This window comes from Canis lupus, chromosome 5, assembly GCF_003254725.2.
Source record: "Canis lupus dingo isolate Sandy chromosome 5, ASM325472v2, whole genome shotgun sequence".
NCBI classification, from domain to species: domain Eukaryota; kingdom Metazoa; phylum Chordata; class Mammalia; order Carnivora; family Canidae; genus Canis; species Canis lupus.
In genome coordinates, this window is record NC_064247.1 from 63,889,100 (window position 1) to 63,906,935 (window position 17,836).

General features: G+C 50.0%; 1 protein-coding gene across 2 annotated transcripts in view; it reads right to left on the reverse strand.

Moving 5' to 3' along the window:
- SPIRE2 (spire type actin nucleation factor 2) overlaps window positions 1-17,836 on the reverse strand; it is a 32,447-nt gene extending 14,611 nt beyond the window's left edge. The window contains exons 1-3 of one of the 2 annotated variants that reach the window (XM_025427175.3): window positions 17,525-17,836; window positions 5,718-5,761; window positions 1,113-1,469 (exon numbers count right to left, since the gene is read on the reverse strand). In XM_025427175.3, the coding sequence (XP_025282960.1) occupies window positions 1,113-1,469; window positions 5,718-5,761; window positions 17,525-17,795 (672 nt within the window). In that variant the 5' untranslated portion in view covers window positions 17,796-17,836. Of the gene's footprint in view, window positions 1-1,112; window positions 1,470-5,717; window positions 5,762-16,696; window positions 17,203-17,524 lie in introns of those variants that run through there. The other variant, XM_025427176.3, reaches the window with a different exon arrangement.

Consider the following 17,836-nt stretch of genomic DNA (forward strand, 5'->3'; position numbering starts at 1 on the left):
CAAGATGCCAAGAAGTGGGAAGGGGAAACAAGGAATGGGCAGAGCAACCACACCTCCCTTGGGGTTGTAGATGAGGGCTCAATGGCTCAAGCAGTGTCACTGACTTATCCTGTGCTGGGTCACAGGCTCTATCAATCAGAACAATCCTGAGAGTCTACTCAGACCCACAGGTTCAGGGAAGCTGGTCAGGGTAGAACCAGGGACCAGCATCAGCCAATTCCAAAAAACACCTTCTTCCATTTAACCAAGAATGGGTGAAGCAGATTCCCTGGCCCTCTACAAAGTCTGCATTTTGTCATCTGTGGCTGCGGATGGGAGGCAGAAGTCCCTGTTCCAAGACCCCTTGCTTCAAGGAAGTATGCCAGCCCCCTCCAAGGGAGAAGATGGGAGATTGAAGAAAGACTTCCAGCTAGTAATTCTGGGACCATGAAGAGACAGGACAGCCCTGGGAAGACTGCAGTCTGCCTATACTAACTCACACTTGGGGCAAGGGACACCTTTCAGAACCTGTCTTTGCTTATCTGTAAAAAGAGTGGTGGAGCGATCCTGTCACTGCATTTCCTACCTCCCCAAAACTCCAAGCACAGTGAGAACCTGTGGGCATGGACCTACAGCAAGGAGCCTTTAGCTCCTGTGTCCAGAAGGAACCAGTGGGGAAAGGACACCCAGGCCTTGCTGGAGATGTAAACATGGGGACCTGGGGGGTCCTGGGGCCAAGAGGCTGAGAGCCTGTAACTTAATGTCCATGAACTTCAGCTCCTTCCTGGGCAAATGGGCTAAGAAGTAGGCTCAGGGTTAAGGTAAAACCTGCAAAGCATTTGGAGCAGTGCCCACAAAGAGTGCAGACAGCAAGCCTAGGCTACTCCTAGTCCTGAGCTGAGGATTTCCACTTCCTATTGGAGACAGAGGTACCAACACATGGGGAAGTGGGGGGATGGGGCAGGACAGATGCCAAGTCCTCTTTACCTGTGGCCCCTCCCAACTGCTCATACCACACCCAGTGCCCTGCTCCCCTTCCACATGCTCCACCTGGCCCATGCCTGCCCTGCTTGGCCTCCAGGGAGCCCTCAATGTACTCACCCCCTCCCCCCTGCACATCCCTGTGCACTCACCTCCTTGGCCTCACGGACCCTGGCGAGGAAGGCCCGCAGCTCCAGCGTCTCCACAAAGAGCGCCCGGCACACCGCCTGGTAGTGGGCCTGTGCACCGCGGGGGTCTGTCAGGCGTGCCGCACACAGCCGCATGGCCTGGGCAAAGGTGCGCACGGCACGGGGGCCACCATCGGCCTCTTCTTCCTCCTCCGGGCCCCCATAGCCCTCATCGGCAGCCCCACAGCTGCTGTCCTCACAGTCATTGTTGGCCATGAGGTCGATGAGCTGCTCCAGCTGTGGGCTGAGCTCTCGCTCCTCACTGTCATCCAGACCCCAGTCCAGTGCGCGGTAGATGGCAAAGCCCAGTGACTGCACCATCTGTGGGACCAGGAGCCAGAGTGTCATGGGGGGTAGGGAGTAGCCTGCAAAGGATCCAGCCCGGAGAGGGACAGCAGCCCCACCAATTACAAGAGAACTTGCTGGGGATCCCTGGGTCGCTCAGCGGTTTAGCGCCTGCCTTTGGCCCAGGGTGTGATCCTGGAGACCCAGGATCCAGTCCCACATTGGGCTCCCTGCATGAAGCCTGCTTCTCCCTCTGCCTGTGTCTCTGTCTCTGTCTCTCATGAATAAATAAATAAAATCTTTAAAAAAAACAACAACAACAAAACAAGAGAACTTCCTGAGATGAAAGTACAGCACACGGCTTCTGTCAGATGGCAACAGCTTGCTCCCCATCCAGAGGGTATATACTGTGAGCCAACCAGACACATCACAGAATGCACACGATGCTCCCTAAACAGCACAGCCACTGTGGAAAACAGCTCAGCAAGTTCTTATGGTCAAACATGGTTTTACCACATGAAGTGGTAAACTCCTCTCCCGGATATCTAACCAAGAAAAAGGAAAGACATACATACATCCCACCCATGACTTCTCCTGGAATGCCCACAGGACAAACCTGACATGTCCAAATGTCTTCAACTGGTAGATGATAAACAAAGGTGACCCATCCTTACAGTGGGATACCAGGCAGCAGTGCAAAGGATCAAACTGCATGCACTCATCTTAAACACACAGTGAACACAGAGTGATGAAGCCAAAGTCTCCTTGCTGCATGTTTTCGTTTATACAAAACTCTAGGCAAGATAAGTCTAAGCTATAGCCATGAAAGGCAGATCAGTGGTTCCAAGCCAAGGGTTGAGATAGAGATTGGAAGGAACACAGAAGCTCACTGAATATAAAGCATACCCCAATAAATGTGATTTCAAAGGACAGTCAACTGAATTAAACATTAGCTTTTAAAGTAACATAATTGTTTATTTTAAGTCAGAGGAGAAAGACTAGCATGCTGGAATTGTTAGCTACACATGATAAAGTACAGACACTTGAACTAAAAAAATGACATTCTCTCACTTAAAAATATTTTAAACTCCATGTACATTCAATGTATGTAAATTTAACCCGAAAAAGAAGAAAATAAAAAAGTGATGGCACCTGAGTGGGGGCAGGGAGCAGGTGGCGCTACCCAGGGACAAGTCTAAGGGTAGCTGTTGGTACCCAGCCAGGTGTGAGGTCCACTATGCTGTTATTTACTTTACATAGGCTTGAAGTTCTCCATTATGATTTCTTTTGAAAGTATATTAGCCACGTTAAAAAACCTTTGAGTTTTGTGAGAGAGAGACCTTTTAACTCAGCATTTTCTCAATTTTACTTGGTAGAAACCACTAGTTTCATGGACTACCATTAACTGGGAATCTGCGTTCTCTAGAGAACATCTGCAAAATACCGCCACTCTACTCATTATCTGTTCACCTGCCATCTGCACCTAACATTCCCTCACAGCAATACAGTCCTGGAAAGGTCCAATCTGCTCACACAGGGAAGAGGCACGTGCAGCTGAACACAGAGGAAATATGGATAACTCCCTAGGATCTGCTTCCAGTTTGCTTGGCTTTCATATTTTGACATTTCCCCTTTATGACAATGATACAAAATTACAATAGCACGCCTCATCTCATTAACTACTGGGACCCTTTTGCTGCTTAAGTATAGGACAACCCAAGAGATAACCTCTGGTTTGCAGGTAGAGGAGGAAGGCACCGAACCTCAGGTTACCTGACCACAGCTAGCAGCTGGCAGAGCTGGACTTGGGACTCCACTCTGCCCGCAGCCTGTGCTCTAAGCCTATTGCAAGGTGGGAGGCTGCTTTGTGGCAAACAGAGCCACGCCCTCACCTTCCACCCCCAGCCTGGTGGATCTTAGAGGCCTCTGGCCTCTCCTCTCATTTCCTACATTGCCACCACTTGAAGCCTTGTATGTAAAAAAAAAACAACCCCGGGGTGGGGGTGGGGGGGCTAGCCTGAGCAGAGCTGAAAGACAATATGGAGAAAATCAGTGTTAAGCAGGGGATAGGCACAAGACAGCCTTCTCTATCTTGCAGAAATGCTTGAGCCTGGAGGGGCCACACCGGCAGAGGGGTGGACCTGCTTACAAAGAGCAAGGACTCCAATAGAGCAAAGTTCCAGCCTAAAGTCAACAAAACCCCAGTCCACCCTTGGAGGCGGTTTTATCTCTGCTTTAGGCAGGCAAGGGTCACAACCCCAAATCATGAGTCAGAGGGCATAAGGCCAGTGCCCGGTGGAGTCTCCTGGGGCAGTAGGATCTCCAGAGAGAACCCACATAGCCATCAGGACTGCTGGGCTGGCAAGAACCATGGTTCACACAAATTCCCAGTGAATTCTTCCCTGGCCCAGAGGTAGATGCCAGGAAGGAGATGGTGGGAGCAATCATGCCCCCTCTCTACTCCACAGGCCCTGCTGACCCAGGGGCAGCTCTGTCCTGGTCTCTCCATTGGAGGCTGCACGTGGAACAGGACAGACAGGCCACGCAGGAAACCCCCTGCTCTAGCGCATCACAGAGCAGCACCCAAACCCACCCGTGCCTCTCCCTTTCTTCTGGTAGCTGGCCTGAACTAGCACCACAACAGTTAAAGGGTTAACTCCAACATGAGCCTCTTATCTGATAACTGCACCGTTAAAAGCTTCTCTGTGCTCCAGCAGACACTGGAAACTCTCCCTGAAAGGCAAAGAGCCTGTTCTTTCCCATAAGGAAAAATCTGGGCAGCCAGCCAGAGTCTCAGAACCTCCAACCCCTCCCTGCCCATAGTGTTGCAAGAACTGAGCAGCCTGCAAACTGAAAGCCTCACAGAGAGAAGCGGCTGAAGCTGCAGGATAGTTTTACAGTTTTAGCTGGGTGCCAGTAGCAAGAATCTAGGTTAATATGACAAGTGGCCTCCTGCCATAGTTCCTGGGGTGAGGCTCTCAGGTTAATTTGTGGGGGCCTCCGAGCACAAGAGTCCAGATTGGACCCCCCCCCCCCACAAAGTTCCTTATAAATACTTTCAAAATTGATAACAGGTCTCCTTTGGAGTGGTAGATGGTAGATGCACATTCCACTCTGGGCAAGAGGGACAGCCCTGGGAGCACTGTCTGAAAGGCAAGGGAATGTTCCCGGGCTTTGGGTAAACAAAAGTATCCAGAATACTCTCAGTGGGCAAAGAAAGGCAGGTCAGAAATGGAGAGGAGTCTTGAAAACATTTTTTTTTTTTTCCCTGAAGTGAATTACAGAAAGCAACCTAGAGCAACAGTACCACTTCATAGAGCTCTGGACAGTCTTAGGCAGTATGCTGCTGGGAAGGGTGTCTTATCATCAACATTATTAACTGCCAGCATGTAGTAATAAGGAAAAGCAGGAAAACTCTGGGATGATTTTATTATTGTTTTAAAATTCTCCACAACAGGGATCCCTGGGTGGCTCAGTGGTTTAGCGCCTGCCTTTGGCCCCGGGGTGCGATCCTAGAGACCTGGGGTCAAGTCCCAAGTCAGGCTCCCCACATGGAGCCTGCTTCTCTCTCTGCCTGTCTCTGCCTCTCTCTATGTCTATCATGAATAAATTAATAAAATATTTTTAAAAATAAAAATAAAAAAATAAGATAAAATTCTCCACAACAGACTATATGGCCTTTTTTGGCCTGTGACCACCCTGCTACCCTGGTGTAACACTATGTTCGATATATAAATACATATTTGCATAAAGCTTTCTTAAAGGCAGTGGAATGATAAACATTAAATTCAGAACAAATTCCTGGGGGCAGGTGGATGGGACAGGGAGACATTGGTGAGATTTTAATTGTGGGTGGGATGGGGGTTCCTGGACATTGGTCACAAGCTGGTTTTCCTGTTTGGCCCCCCAGACCCACCCTCTGACTGACACTGTGTGCGCAGCAGGCCAACCCCACAGACCACATCACCTGTGCTCCCTCCCTCTGCTCAGTGGGAGACAATGCCAGGAGCTTGGGGGTGGAAGGGGAGAGTGAGGTGGGGTCCCGTCACCCCCACCCCCGCTTCAGGCCCTCCAGGGCATGTCAGATTCTACACCACCCCAGTGGGCATCCTCACCTGCCCACTCTCTTCATCACGTCCCTTCAATGAAGCCCTTTGAGTATTTTATCTGTGTCCTACCACGTGGAAACAATTATGTAACTTTGCATGCTTTTTAATTTACATTATATGACATATGTTACTTTTAATGTGTATTAAGTAAATTTAAAAATTATTTTAAAGGTACCTGGGCTTCTGAGCTGGCTGGTGACAACACCATCATTGTGGACTCTGCAAGAGGAGATAACAGGCAGTCAAGACATGCCTCAGCATCCCCAAGCCCTGACGAATAGGGCCACCCACCCACCTTCCCTCTGAGGAACACACAGTGTAGCCCCCAGAGGCTCCAGTGGAACACCAGAAAGCTTAAACAAGCCAAGCTGCCAGTCATTTGGGAAGATACTTGAGGATCCATCTTTGGGCTGGACATCCAGGTACAGTGGCCAGGAGAATGATACAGCCCCTGCCTACACCCCACATACCAGTCACACCCCAAAGTGACCCCTCAGAGTGGAGCAGCCAACTCTCCCCTGGGGAAGCATGGTTGGTGCTAGAGTGAGGAGGGAATGAGGAGAAAGCAGGTCAGTTAAGTCTTGTTTGATGAAAGACCTCATGCTCTAAAATTCACAATCTGAACCCATGTGCCCCCAAATCACAGCAGAGTCAAATGAGAGACCCGGGAAATAACAGATTTTGCTCTGGAGTTCCTAAGAGCTGAGTGGAGTCAGCATCTGGCCACCATCTGTAGACTGGGAGATCTGCCCCCAAACTGTCGGTGCCTCCATCAGAGAGTCAGAATCTCTGGGTTGAATATACATTAGGCAGTATGCATTTTATCATGTTTATTATTAAACAGGGCACTGAATTAACATGTTTAAAAGTGCTCACTCATTGTAACCCATATACCACCTAGGAGATAGGTGGTTTTGTTACCCATTTCACAGATGAAGAAAGAGGCTCAGAAAGATAAGCTAATTTGCCCTAAAGTATCACAGCTAGTAAGTGGTGGTCCCAGATGAGGCCATGTACCATGGAACCCTAAAATCTGCTTCAGCTGCTCCCTCACACCGCCGCCGGGGTCTCCCAAGATGCCAGGCTGGATGAGACACAGAAAACCCACCTACTTCTACAGCCTTCCTTGAATTAAGCATCCAAGTAGAACCTGTGCTAAGGGGTGAACCTGAGTCGCCTTCTTTTTGGAATGAGGTAGGGCATAAAAAAAAAAAAACATAAACCATGAAATCTCTGCTAAGTGAACCTGCTAACTCTGCAAATATTTTCAAAATGCCATTAAGAGCTAGGGAGATTGCCAAAGATAAAGGGAGTTTGTGTTGGGCTGATCCATTAAAATAATGGAAAACAATCTACTCCGAACATAAGGGAAGTTGAAAGTGAGCAGCAAGCAGTATACTGTGGCCCATGTTTGAGCATTCAATGCAAGTCCGTAGCTGTGACTAGATCAAGACAATGGAAAGTGGAAGAAATCAGACTCAGAACAAAGATACTCCCTGGAAGCAGCCAGTGTCCTGAGTTATCCTGAGGACCAAGAAAGGGAGGGAGTCAGACAGCCTCTCAATACCCTTTACGTACTAAGTACCGCACAGTCCTCTGGTCAACAGGAAGCCTTCTGGTTGGAATAATTTTAACGCATATGTCCCTGGTTTAAACAGTCTATATGTTAACAAAAATAAGTGTTCGTTAATCTACCTATATTTCAAGTTGCAAGGACTTGGGGGTCTTTGGGTTTTGAGGAGCAAGCTACCCCTTAAGGGCAGAGATTGTGCCCAGCTCTTTGCTACAAAAGTAATACATGACTTATAATGGGTTCAATTCACAATGACCTTATGCAGGTTGGTACCATGACTCCCTCTTCACAGGCAAAGAAACCGAGGCTCAGGCAGTGCAGAATGTCACACAAAACCATTGAGCCAATAAACGACAGAGGCGGAGCCCCCAGCAAGCAATGCCAGACCCCAAAGTGCAGAGTCCTAACTTGAGCTACAGTAACTTTGTTGCCAGGATGGTCACACGGGATTATGCAAACGACTTTCTGCTTTTTTAAAACAGTTTTAGGGGATCCTAGGGTGGCTCAGCGGTTTGGCGCCTGCCTTGGGCCCAGGATGTGACCCTGGGGACCCGGGATTGAGTTCCGCATCGGGCTCCCTACGTGCAGACTGCTTCTCCCTCTGCCTGTGTCTCTGCCTCTCTCTGTGTCTCTCATAACTAAATAAATCTTAAAAATAAAATAAAAATTAAAAAAAGATAAAAAAGTCTTAGAGGGAAAGTAGAGAGACCCAGACAGAAGTAGATGGAGGCAGGTAGGATGGAAGCATTCTCACTGGTCCATCAAGATCACATTGATGGGGGACACCTGGGTGGCTCAGGGGTTGAGCGTCTGCCTTTGGCTCAGGGCGTGATCCTGGAGACCCGGGATCAGGTCCCACATCGGGCTTCCTGCATGGAGCCTGCTTCTCCCTCTGCCTGTGTCTCTGCCTCTCTCTCTCTCTCTCTCTGTATCTCTCATGAATAAATAAATAAATATATCTTTAAAAAAAAAAAAAAGATCACATTGATGGGGGGCTGCCCCTCCACTGGGTGCTTCTCTCCCCCTGTAAGGAAGAACATCATTGCCAAGATGTACTGGGAAAGAAAAGCCACTGTGATGTCTTGTGTATAAAATAACAAATGAGGGAACCCTGGGTGGCGCAGCGGTTTAGCGCCTGCCTTTGGCCCAGGGCGCGATCCTGGAGACCCGGGATCGAGTCCCACGTCGGGCTCCCGGTGCATGGAGCCTGCTTCTCCCTCTGCCTGTGTTTCTGCCTCTCTCTGTGTGTGTGTGTGACTATCATAAATAAAAAATTTTTTAAAAATTTTTAAAAAATTAAAAAAATAACAAATGAGGAGAAATCAAGACACTAGGGAGTTTTCTTGGAAATGATGACATAAAAAAAAAAAAGGAAATGAGGACATGCCCCGCTAGTATAAGATGAAAGATGATTTGGACTTTGTAGTGGAAGCTCCCAGAGGAAGTGCTTCCCCCTACCCAGCAGGTGGGGTAGGTGGTAGGAGGACAGTGGTCTGACAGCCTCACCCCTCTGTGCCTGGGTGGGGAGCATAGGGAAGGAGAAGTGCAGTTTAGGCCAGACCCCTACCTATGTGTGGTCACGACCTTGAGGGTTTCGCCTCTCTGACCTCCTTTCCTCACCCACAGATGGAGACAATACCTGCCCAACCTAACTCACAAGGTTACCTCAACAGACACGTGGGGGAGCAGACGCAGATACCTCCTAGGACACAGTATCCGGTGAAGATGTGGACAGCTGTGATCACCATGATGATATCATCCATGGGGCCATCAGACCTCCCGACCAGGCTCAGCCCACAGTCACCCTGCCTGTGACTCTCTTTAGGCTTGGTGCCAGGACAGGGAACAGTCATGGGGGAGCCAGGGATTCCCCTCTTCAACCCCCGAGGAGACCACACACGTGCAGGGGTGTGGGGAGGCTACAGCACTGGTTCCACTAGGCTCCCCCAGGCTGCCGGGCACCATAGGGTTCTTAATTACCAACAATGCACACAGATGACAAAGGGGTAGGGGTTCTAGCTTGAGCCCAGGTAGCTCCTGTCTCTGCTCCTCTGGCTGAGTTCTCAGGAACACCTCTGTGGCTAAGAGGCAGGGTGGACAGTCCAAGGCCCCTGCAGGGCCCCCCTCAGTGCTGGTGGGGAATGGCAACAATCCCAAGGAAGGCAACCTGCAACATCTCTCAGAACTTCATCCCTGTTTGCCTTGAGTAAGCCGGTCTGTCCCACATGGCAGGGTAACTGAGCCCGTCACTCACAGGAATGCCCTTCGTACCAGTGAACCATTGGACACACAGATATCCACAGAAGATATGTGGGGACATTGCAGGAGGGGGCACCAGGCAGCCCCTAAAAAGGAGGAGGTATCCTTTGTAATGAGACAAACTGAGCTCCCTATTAAGGGGAAGAGCAGAGGGCAGCCCCCGTATTGAGAAGGAGCTGTATGAACCTGCACGCTGGTATAGACATAAAACACGTCCACTAAGTCTGCTCCTATTATGAGAAGGCTGGCAGGAGACTCCAACAGTTTCCCTTTACACTTGCTGAATTTGGAACATGTGCTATGGCATCAAGAAATTAATTTTTGTGCAAGTGTGAGAATGAGCAAGAGCGCAGTGTCCGCCTTGCTCTCCCACAATCCAGGGCAGGAGCTCATGGTCTGGAGCAAACATGGACCCAAAAGTGACACAATAGGTTCCTCAGAGTCTTTATACAGGACGGGTATCACCTACCACACAGGTTGTTGTAAAGATTAAACAAAACCAGGGGCACCCAGCCGGCTCCACTGGAAGAACATGTGACTCTTGGTTTCAGGGTTGAGTCTGAGCCCCACACTGTAAGGCATAGAGATTACTTACAAATAAATTCTTAAAAAACAAAACAAAACAAAAACCATGTAGTGTCTGGCATCTAGTAAATGCTTCAATAAATGCTTGTTTCACTGTCAAGAAACAACTTTAAAACTTAAGTAATGTCTGAGATCAAGCATTGGCTTCTAGAAGTGAGCTGGTAGCAAACCCAAGCTAAGGGGAAAGCGCCTACTCAAATCCGGGAAGTTGTGTGTGTGTTCAGCAAACAAGGGGAGAGCTCAGTGGGGCAGATGCCTTCAGAAGTTGGTGGCAGGCTCTTCCTCCTGGATCTCGCTTCCAGAACTGCTCTTCTCCACAGCCATGGCTGACATCAGGCTGCTTCTCCATCCACTCACACACCACCCACAGGGTGTGATTTCCTCCCCTGCAGCAAGAATCTAGGACCGCCATGACTTGAATCAATTCCAGGGGAGACCCAAGACCAGGAAATGCGTCAGAGACTCCCCACACTCCAAGCAATAATACTGTCAACCTTCTGCATTTTCACCAAGTTCTAGTAAGGGAAAGGTCAGTGCTCCTCTGCTCCTACAGAACTTTTACACCCAGCGTCTGCTAGGGTATCCTGGAGATTACCCCAGAAAGCCCCCACCGATAGTCATGGCAGACAGGTAGCAGGCTTGAAAGGACGCATTCCCTTCTGAGGACTCCTCCCCCCTGGCTAAGGATGACTCACTTGAACCTCCTGAGTACTTTTGGGGGCCCATCTCATGTAGTCCCCACCATTGGCCCTAAATGCAGCCCAGAGAGGGTGAGAAACTTAGCCCAAAGTCACCTGGCTGAGATCCAATCCATATAGCCTTGCTCTGGAGCCAACACCGGGACCAATAGTTCTTCCCTTCACTGGGGCCATTCTAGTCACCTGAAGATGGAATGGGTCCTGGCCCTGGAGGTGTTTCCAATAAGAGGTGGGTGACCTCTTCTTAGGGTGTGGTGTGTAGAATCCACAGACAGTAGATTGGTGGTCAGAGTGGTTCTGGAACCAGCAGCATTAGCATTACTAGGAACTTGTCAGAATCGCAGATTCTTAGGGCCACCCCAGACCTGGGCAGAATCAGGCTTATCAGGATGGGACCCAGCAATCCAAGAACCTGTATTTAACATGCCCACCAGTGGACTCCAGGGTGAGAAGAGCCCCAGTAAAGCATTAGGTAGAACTTTAACTCCAGAGTCCATGTTCTGATATTGTTGATAGGAAGAAACCAGGTGGTAGGAAGAGTGTTCATTCTACCCATGTAACTCTTTCCCCTTCATTATGGGCAGAACAATGGCCCCCAAACTGTCTATGTTCCAATTGCCAGGACCTGTGGACATGTTATGTTACCTCAAAAGTTTTGATACCAAAACTTTTCATAGGGCCTACCTACTCTTGGAAGGGGAACTGGGATAGCAGATGGAAGTAAACTTGCTCACCAGCTGACCTTAAGGCAAAGAGATTATCCTGGATTTTGACCATTCTGACTGTAACAAAATAAATGTGTGTTGTTTTAAGTAGTGACTTTGTGTAAATTGTTTACTGTAGCCAAAGGAAACTCTTACACCCTGCTTCTAAACTCTTATGTCTTGCATCTTTTTCTTTCCAAATTTTTACTTAGATTCTAGTTAGTTAACATACAGTGCAATATTGGTTTCAGGAGTACCACTTTGTCTCTTTGAGTACACCCAAATGTGAACACTGAACAAGTGGTGATTGCAGGCAGAGCTAAAGACAAGGAGAGGTACCCGGAACTCTGCCCATGCTGATCGGCCTCATCCCCAGGTTGCCACTTCCAGGCAGGCTTCCTCCTTGACTGGGTCCTTACTGGAGGCCAAACTCCCTCTGAGGAATCGAACAGGATGAGAGAGAAACTCTAGAGCCTTCCTGCAGCTGATACTCACTGGCATATTTGTTTAAATGGCCACATCCCAGGACCAGACCAACCAGTGTCACAATGCTTCCTTTGTGGGAGCCACTCAAATACTTTCTGCCCCCACAGGTCACCCCCTGGTGCCCAACTGAAAAGACAATTGATTCCATCACAGGAGACAGAGAACCCCTTCTTTGTGAAGACCTCCATGGTGGGGGTGATCAGGGCCCTGAAGGTAGCAGAGACACTGGGGCTGTATCCCTCATGAGCCAATCTGCAGGTGCACAGGGACCCCAAGGACACCTTCTTGAGAGTTGCAGCCTCTCCTGAAAGCACAGGGCAGAACCTGCAAACAGCTGGGTGGGTATTGGGCCAAAGCAGCCACACAGACTAAGCTTATCCTGGTCATCTGTGGCAGCCAACCCCAGGCTGTAGCATCTCACAGACGTCTTTTTGGGGAATGCCTGGAGATAATCTCTGCTCAGAGGTGAAAAGAAATCAGGAATGCTATCTGCCTCACACAGTCACACCCAGAAGGGCATCCTCCCAGGGCCCACACCCTCCCCTTGCACGCAGAACCAGGAACCTCACCATGCCCACTGGCCCCTACTCCACATACAAGGAAGTATGTGGATGTTTCTGTGGATGAGGTTTTACATCATCAAGAAATGTACACAGGGACCCTAGGCAAGTGCACCCAGCAGAACTCCTTCCTGTTCCTAGGACTGCAGCCAAAAATTCTGTGAGCACCCATGCATGTAACCCTGAAGGTGCTGCTTCCAAAGGTAGGTCTGGGTGAGGTGCCCCCTGGAGCAGGAGACTGTTGCCATTCCTGTGGTACCCAATGCTGCCCCATGCCGGGGGGGGGGGGGGGCGCGGGAGGGGGGAGCACAGGGCTGGAGCCCAGCTGGTCCCCCATTGGATCCTTGCTCTGGGAACCTCAGTCTTCTCATCTGCACAATGGGGATCCTAACAGTGTCAAGGCTGTAAACAAAAGTAAGCCCATTACTGCCCCCAGCACATCCTTGCAAGGGCCTGAAAACATCAGCTGCTGTCACCCTGGATTGTAAAGCAAAGTGCCCTCCAGTTCCCTGGGTGGCTTGGCTTCATCTCTATGCTACGTCTTGACTGGGTGACCCTCCCAAGATGCCACAAAAGCAAAAAAAAAAAAAAAAAAAAAAAAGCCCCAGAGCGCCAAGGATCCCACGTGACAGCAAGAATGGGTGTCATTCTTGCTGGGGCAGCATTGGTGAGGAGTCAAGAACCCAGAATAAAAGTTATATGAGCAGGACCTGACTGAAAGAAAATATTTCAACCAGAAATATTCTGTGAGATTTGCCAAGAGGGGAATATTCTCTGCTCCAGAAGCAGGATTTCATCCTTCCAAGCAGCTCTCACTTCTCCCTAGCATGTCAGGGGGACACCATCGCTGGACAGTGCCCATCAACATTCATCTGCAAGTTCATCTGTGTGGAGAGCCATCAACAAAACTACAGGCAAGCTAAAAAGGCAGTCCTCAGTCACTGAAAAGGGGACCTCCCACTGAGACCCAGCAAGTTCAGCTTCACCAGCTGGGGCCACAGGACTAACAGGGCCTCCTAGAACACCAATGGCCCACAGCCATTCCTGGTGGCCATGGACCCCATTCAGTTCCTGGGAGAGGGTACACAGGGCCAGGGGACCTGAGAGAACATCTACAATGGGGCAGGTAGACCCATGTACATGTGCATGTGTGTGTGCCTCTGTATGTCTGTGTGGGCATCTGTGTGCATGCATGTTTGTGTGCATCTGTATGTCTATGTGGGCATGTGTGCGTGTGTGTCTGTGTGCATCTGTATGTCTGTGTGGGCATCTGTGTGCGTGTGGGTGTTGTGTCTGTGCACATACATACTTCCTGGGCCCAGGGCTCTGTACTGATGCTCCCTCACTGGTCTTCACCCCTCCTCAAGCACATGCTACCATCATCCCAGTTTATGGAGGAGGACCGGGCCACTGGTGAGATGCCAAAGCCTGCTCCTTAGCAATGCTATTTCTCTAGCCACTGGGCTGAGGTGAAAAAAAGAATTCTGGGCCCCATGGAACTCATGACACAGGACACCGCCATCCAATGCAGGACAGACTACTAGTCATTTCTGTGCTTGAAACTCAGGGCTGAAAATGAGTTGAGTTGAGAAGGCCTTGGGTCTGTGCAGCGGTGAGCCACTTGAAGAGGCTTAGCCTGCGGACAGGTGCCAGTGCTTTGGGGGCCATGGGGGCACCTGGCTTCTGAACCCTACAGAGAAGGAACAGGAAGAGGCTGGAGGGGCTAGAGGGGCAGGTGGGGTCTGGTGGACAGCTCACATGAGGTACCCAAGCTGAAGAGTAGGGTCTGTGAAAAGTTATGGCATAAAAAAAAAAAAAGTAGGACAGTGTGTAAATCAGCACAAGCAGGATGGGAAAGGTGGGAGATAATGAGCTCACCCTCATCTCGGACACACTTTTGTCAACACTAATGTCTAGCTGCTGCCTGCCCAAGGGGGTTTCCTTGGTCATCTGTAGCGCTGGTGCCTGGAGAAATGTTTCACCAGCAGAAGGGCAGGTGGTCTTTCCGTCAAGGGGACAGCCAAACACGGCACTGAGAAGCAGTCTCCTGGGGTGAACTGCCCAGGAGGGCACCAAGAGGACAATGTCCTGAAAGCATTGCAGGGTCACCCGATCAATAGATGGATCGATCGTTGACCACGCTGTATTTAGGGAATTAGCTTTGCCTCAGGCAACGGCTGTGTACAGGCATTCACTGTGATGCCTGACTGAGTTTCTCACCTCAATTAAAAAAAAAAAAAAAGTAACCCTTCCCCATGAAAAGGTTTTAATAATGGCCTCTCAAAAATAACTTCACATATTAACACATTTTCCCCACTTAAAAAAAAAAAAAAAAGAGTGGGCTTCCAAGTAGTTATACGTCTTCAGAATGGAGGCGAGGACTTTTTCTGCACTTAGCTGGAAAAGGAGAGACATACTACACCTGGTATGCTAGGATATTAGTCATTCCCCCAAATGTGGCTTAGTTTTGTTGATTTCTATACACTTATTTTAAAATTTACTTGATGCTAGGTTTACCAGAACTTTGTCCTGAGAGCCCAGGAGAGGCAAGGTTAAATGATCCTGATTTTCCCAATTGCTATTCATGGCAAGAAATAAATATACATCCTTCAAGAATTTACCACTCATTTGAGTCCTGGAGAAATGCTGGGGGAGACACTTTGAGGGACTAATGTTTCAGCTGATTCATGAAAGCTCAACAGAAGTGAAGAGAGAGTTCAGGGTAATATATTTTTCTTAATCTTTTTTTTTTTTAAGTAGGTTCCATGACTTGCATGGAACCCAAATATGGAGCTTGAACTCACCAACCCAAGATCAAGACCTGAGCTGAGAGTAAGAGTCACCTAACCCACTGAGCCACCAGGTGCCTATTTTTCTTAATCTTTAAAGAGGTAGCAAGTCATAAACCTCAACCACCTTTATGAGACGTGTTTATGAACAGAAACCAAAGATCATACTGAATGGAAAATGAAATTGGGCTCCCTGACGTCCCCGGCTTGTAAATCACCATGGAGTCATGGAGTGGCCACGTGTTAGCTTTAAAGCCCAACACAGACTTCCGGTCAGGCTGTGGGTGTGGAGGCAGCAAGAAGCAGAGTCTCCTGGGGACTAGAGAAGACCCACTGACCACCAATACTTTGGACAGCCCTCAAGGTGCTTGTTAAGAGTACCAGTAAGAGGGATCCCTGGGTGGCGCAGCGGTTTGGCGCCTGCCTTTGGCCCAGGGCGCGATCCTGGAGACCCGGGATCGAATCCCACGTCGGGCTCCCGGTGCATGGAGCCTGCTTCTCCCTCTGCCTGTGTCTCTGCCTCTCTCTCTCTGTGACTATCATGAATAAATAAATAAAATCTTAAAAAAAAAAAAAAAAAAAAGAGTACCAGTAAGAAACACAGCTTGACGGGGCGCTTGTCAGCAGGTGAAGAATCTGCCTTTGGCTTAGGTCATGACCTCAAGGTCCTGAGATGGAGCCTGCTTCTCCCTCTCTCAGCACCCCCACTTGTGCGGACTCTATCCCTCTGTCAAATAAATAAATGAAATCTTAAAAAAAGAAAGAAAGAAAGTAAACATGGCTTGCCACACACACCCCAGTTAGAGAGATGCAGGGCCATGAGTCTTAACCAGCTAGCCCTCTGTGCCTCAGTTTTCCCATCTTTAAAATCAGAGGGCCAGATCAGGCAGGTCCCTACAGTCCTATCCCACTACGTGGTGCCAGGAGCCAGATCTTGGGTTATATTGTCATCTCCAGGGATACGGAGTGGCACAGACAGGAAAATACAGCTGCAGGAAACAAGCTCTTTGTAAATATGCAGCATCTAGGCCCCCCCGGGGAGATGCTCCCATCCCACCTGTGAAGACCTTGCACACAGGCAGCAAGAATCTGAGGCTGAATCGAAATCCTCTTGCTGTGTAACTCTGAGAAAGCGTGAGTCTCAGCTTCACGGAGTATAAAATCGGAATAATACTATGTCTGTACCAACTCTTATTCATCTGTCAAATATGTTGGAGCTTTTTGTGTGAAATGCAGAAACGTGCAAATGTCCCAGAGCAAAGCAGGGCCCTGACAGGGCCTCCCTGTCACCACAGCAGGGATGGAAACCAGCCTGTAAGGACCTCTGCGAACCACCGTTCTCAGGGCTGGAGAAGGCCCCGCTCTCTGCCAGTACACAGAGCCTTTGTGCTTCCCCACAGGGTTAATATCAGCATATGCTCCAGACTAGCACTCCAGTTCTCCAGGAAAGAAAATACTTTCTTTTTTTCTAAGAAAGAGGATAAAATCACTTAAACTCACTATTTTGAGTAGACTTCAAATATCTTTCAAAGGATTATTTGTTCTTGTTGGTGATTAAGCATAGAAGATCAAGCAGGCTGTCCCCCAAATCTTACACATTCTTCTTGCTATTAAACCCAGGCAACTGGTGAATTTGCAGGGATTCCAAGGGAGACACAGCCCCCTCTTCCCACTCTCATTCCCACGAAAAAAAGCTTCAAGAGGACACTTGTTCCTTTGCAGCCTAAGGCATCTGCAGTTATCAATGCAATGAGCATTCCACATCATGAATCACTGGATTAAAAAGACTAGGGCTACACACCCCCAAAGCAGAAGGAACTAGCCCCAGGTGGGGAGAACTGGGGATAAGAGAGGCAGAATTGGGTCTGCTGAAGGTACTCAGCCATCAAAAACCAAAATCCTTCTCCCTTGAGGAAAACATGCCCAAGTGACAGCAGACATTAAGAGACGGATGGTTAGGGAAGGGTTCCAGAAAAGGGAGGGGGTATCCTAGACCGGGTGAGAAAGAGAAGGATGGGGAGAAGCATGGGACTTCCAGGTTCAGGATAGGGAGGGTGTGGAAGGGCTGCCGGTTCCAGGATGGGAGGAGGGCGCAGAATGGGGGCTCCACTCCAGGCCCAGCAGAGGGAGAGGGGGAGAGAAGAGGGGAGCGGAGGGGAGGGGCCGAACGGAGGGGAGGGTCGGGAGAGCAGGGGTAAGGCCGAGGAGGGCAAGGACAGGGGAAGGGAGGGAAGGGGAGGGTAGCGGAGGGCTGGGACAGAAGGTAGGGGAGGGGAGCGGAGGGTCGCGGCCCGCGCACCCTACACCGCACACCCCCGCCGGCCTCACCCGCGGCTCCCGGCTCCCGCCGCGCGCTGACCGAGCCGTCCCGCCGCAGGAGGATGTCCGCCGTGTCCCGGATGCGCCGCCCTCCACCCGGCGCGCCCCGCAGCCCGCGGCAGCCCTGGAAGCACACGGCCCACGCCTGCTCCTCGTTGATGGGCTGCTCGTAGGCCTTCAGCACCTCCTCCAGGGACAGCTCCCCCGGCTCCGGCCGCCCGGCGCCCCCGGCCCCCGGCGCCCCGGCAGCGTCCGTGCTGCACCTGCCGGCCCCGGCCATGGCCGCCCCATTATCGCCTCCTGCGCGCCCTGCCCGTTTCC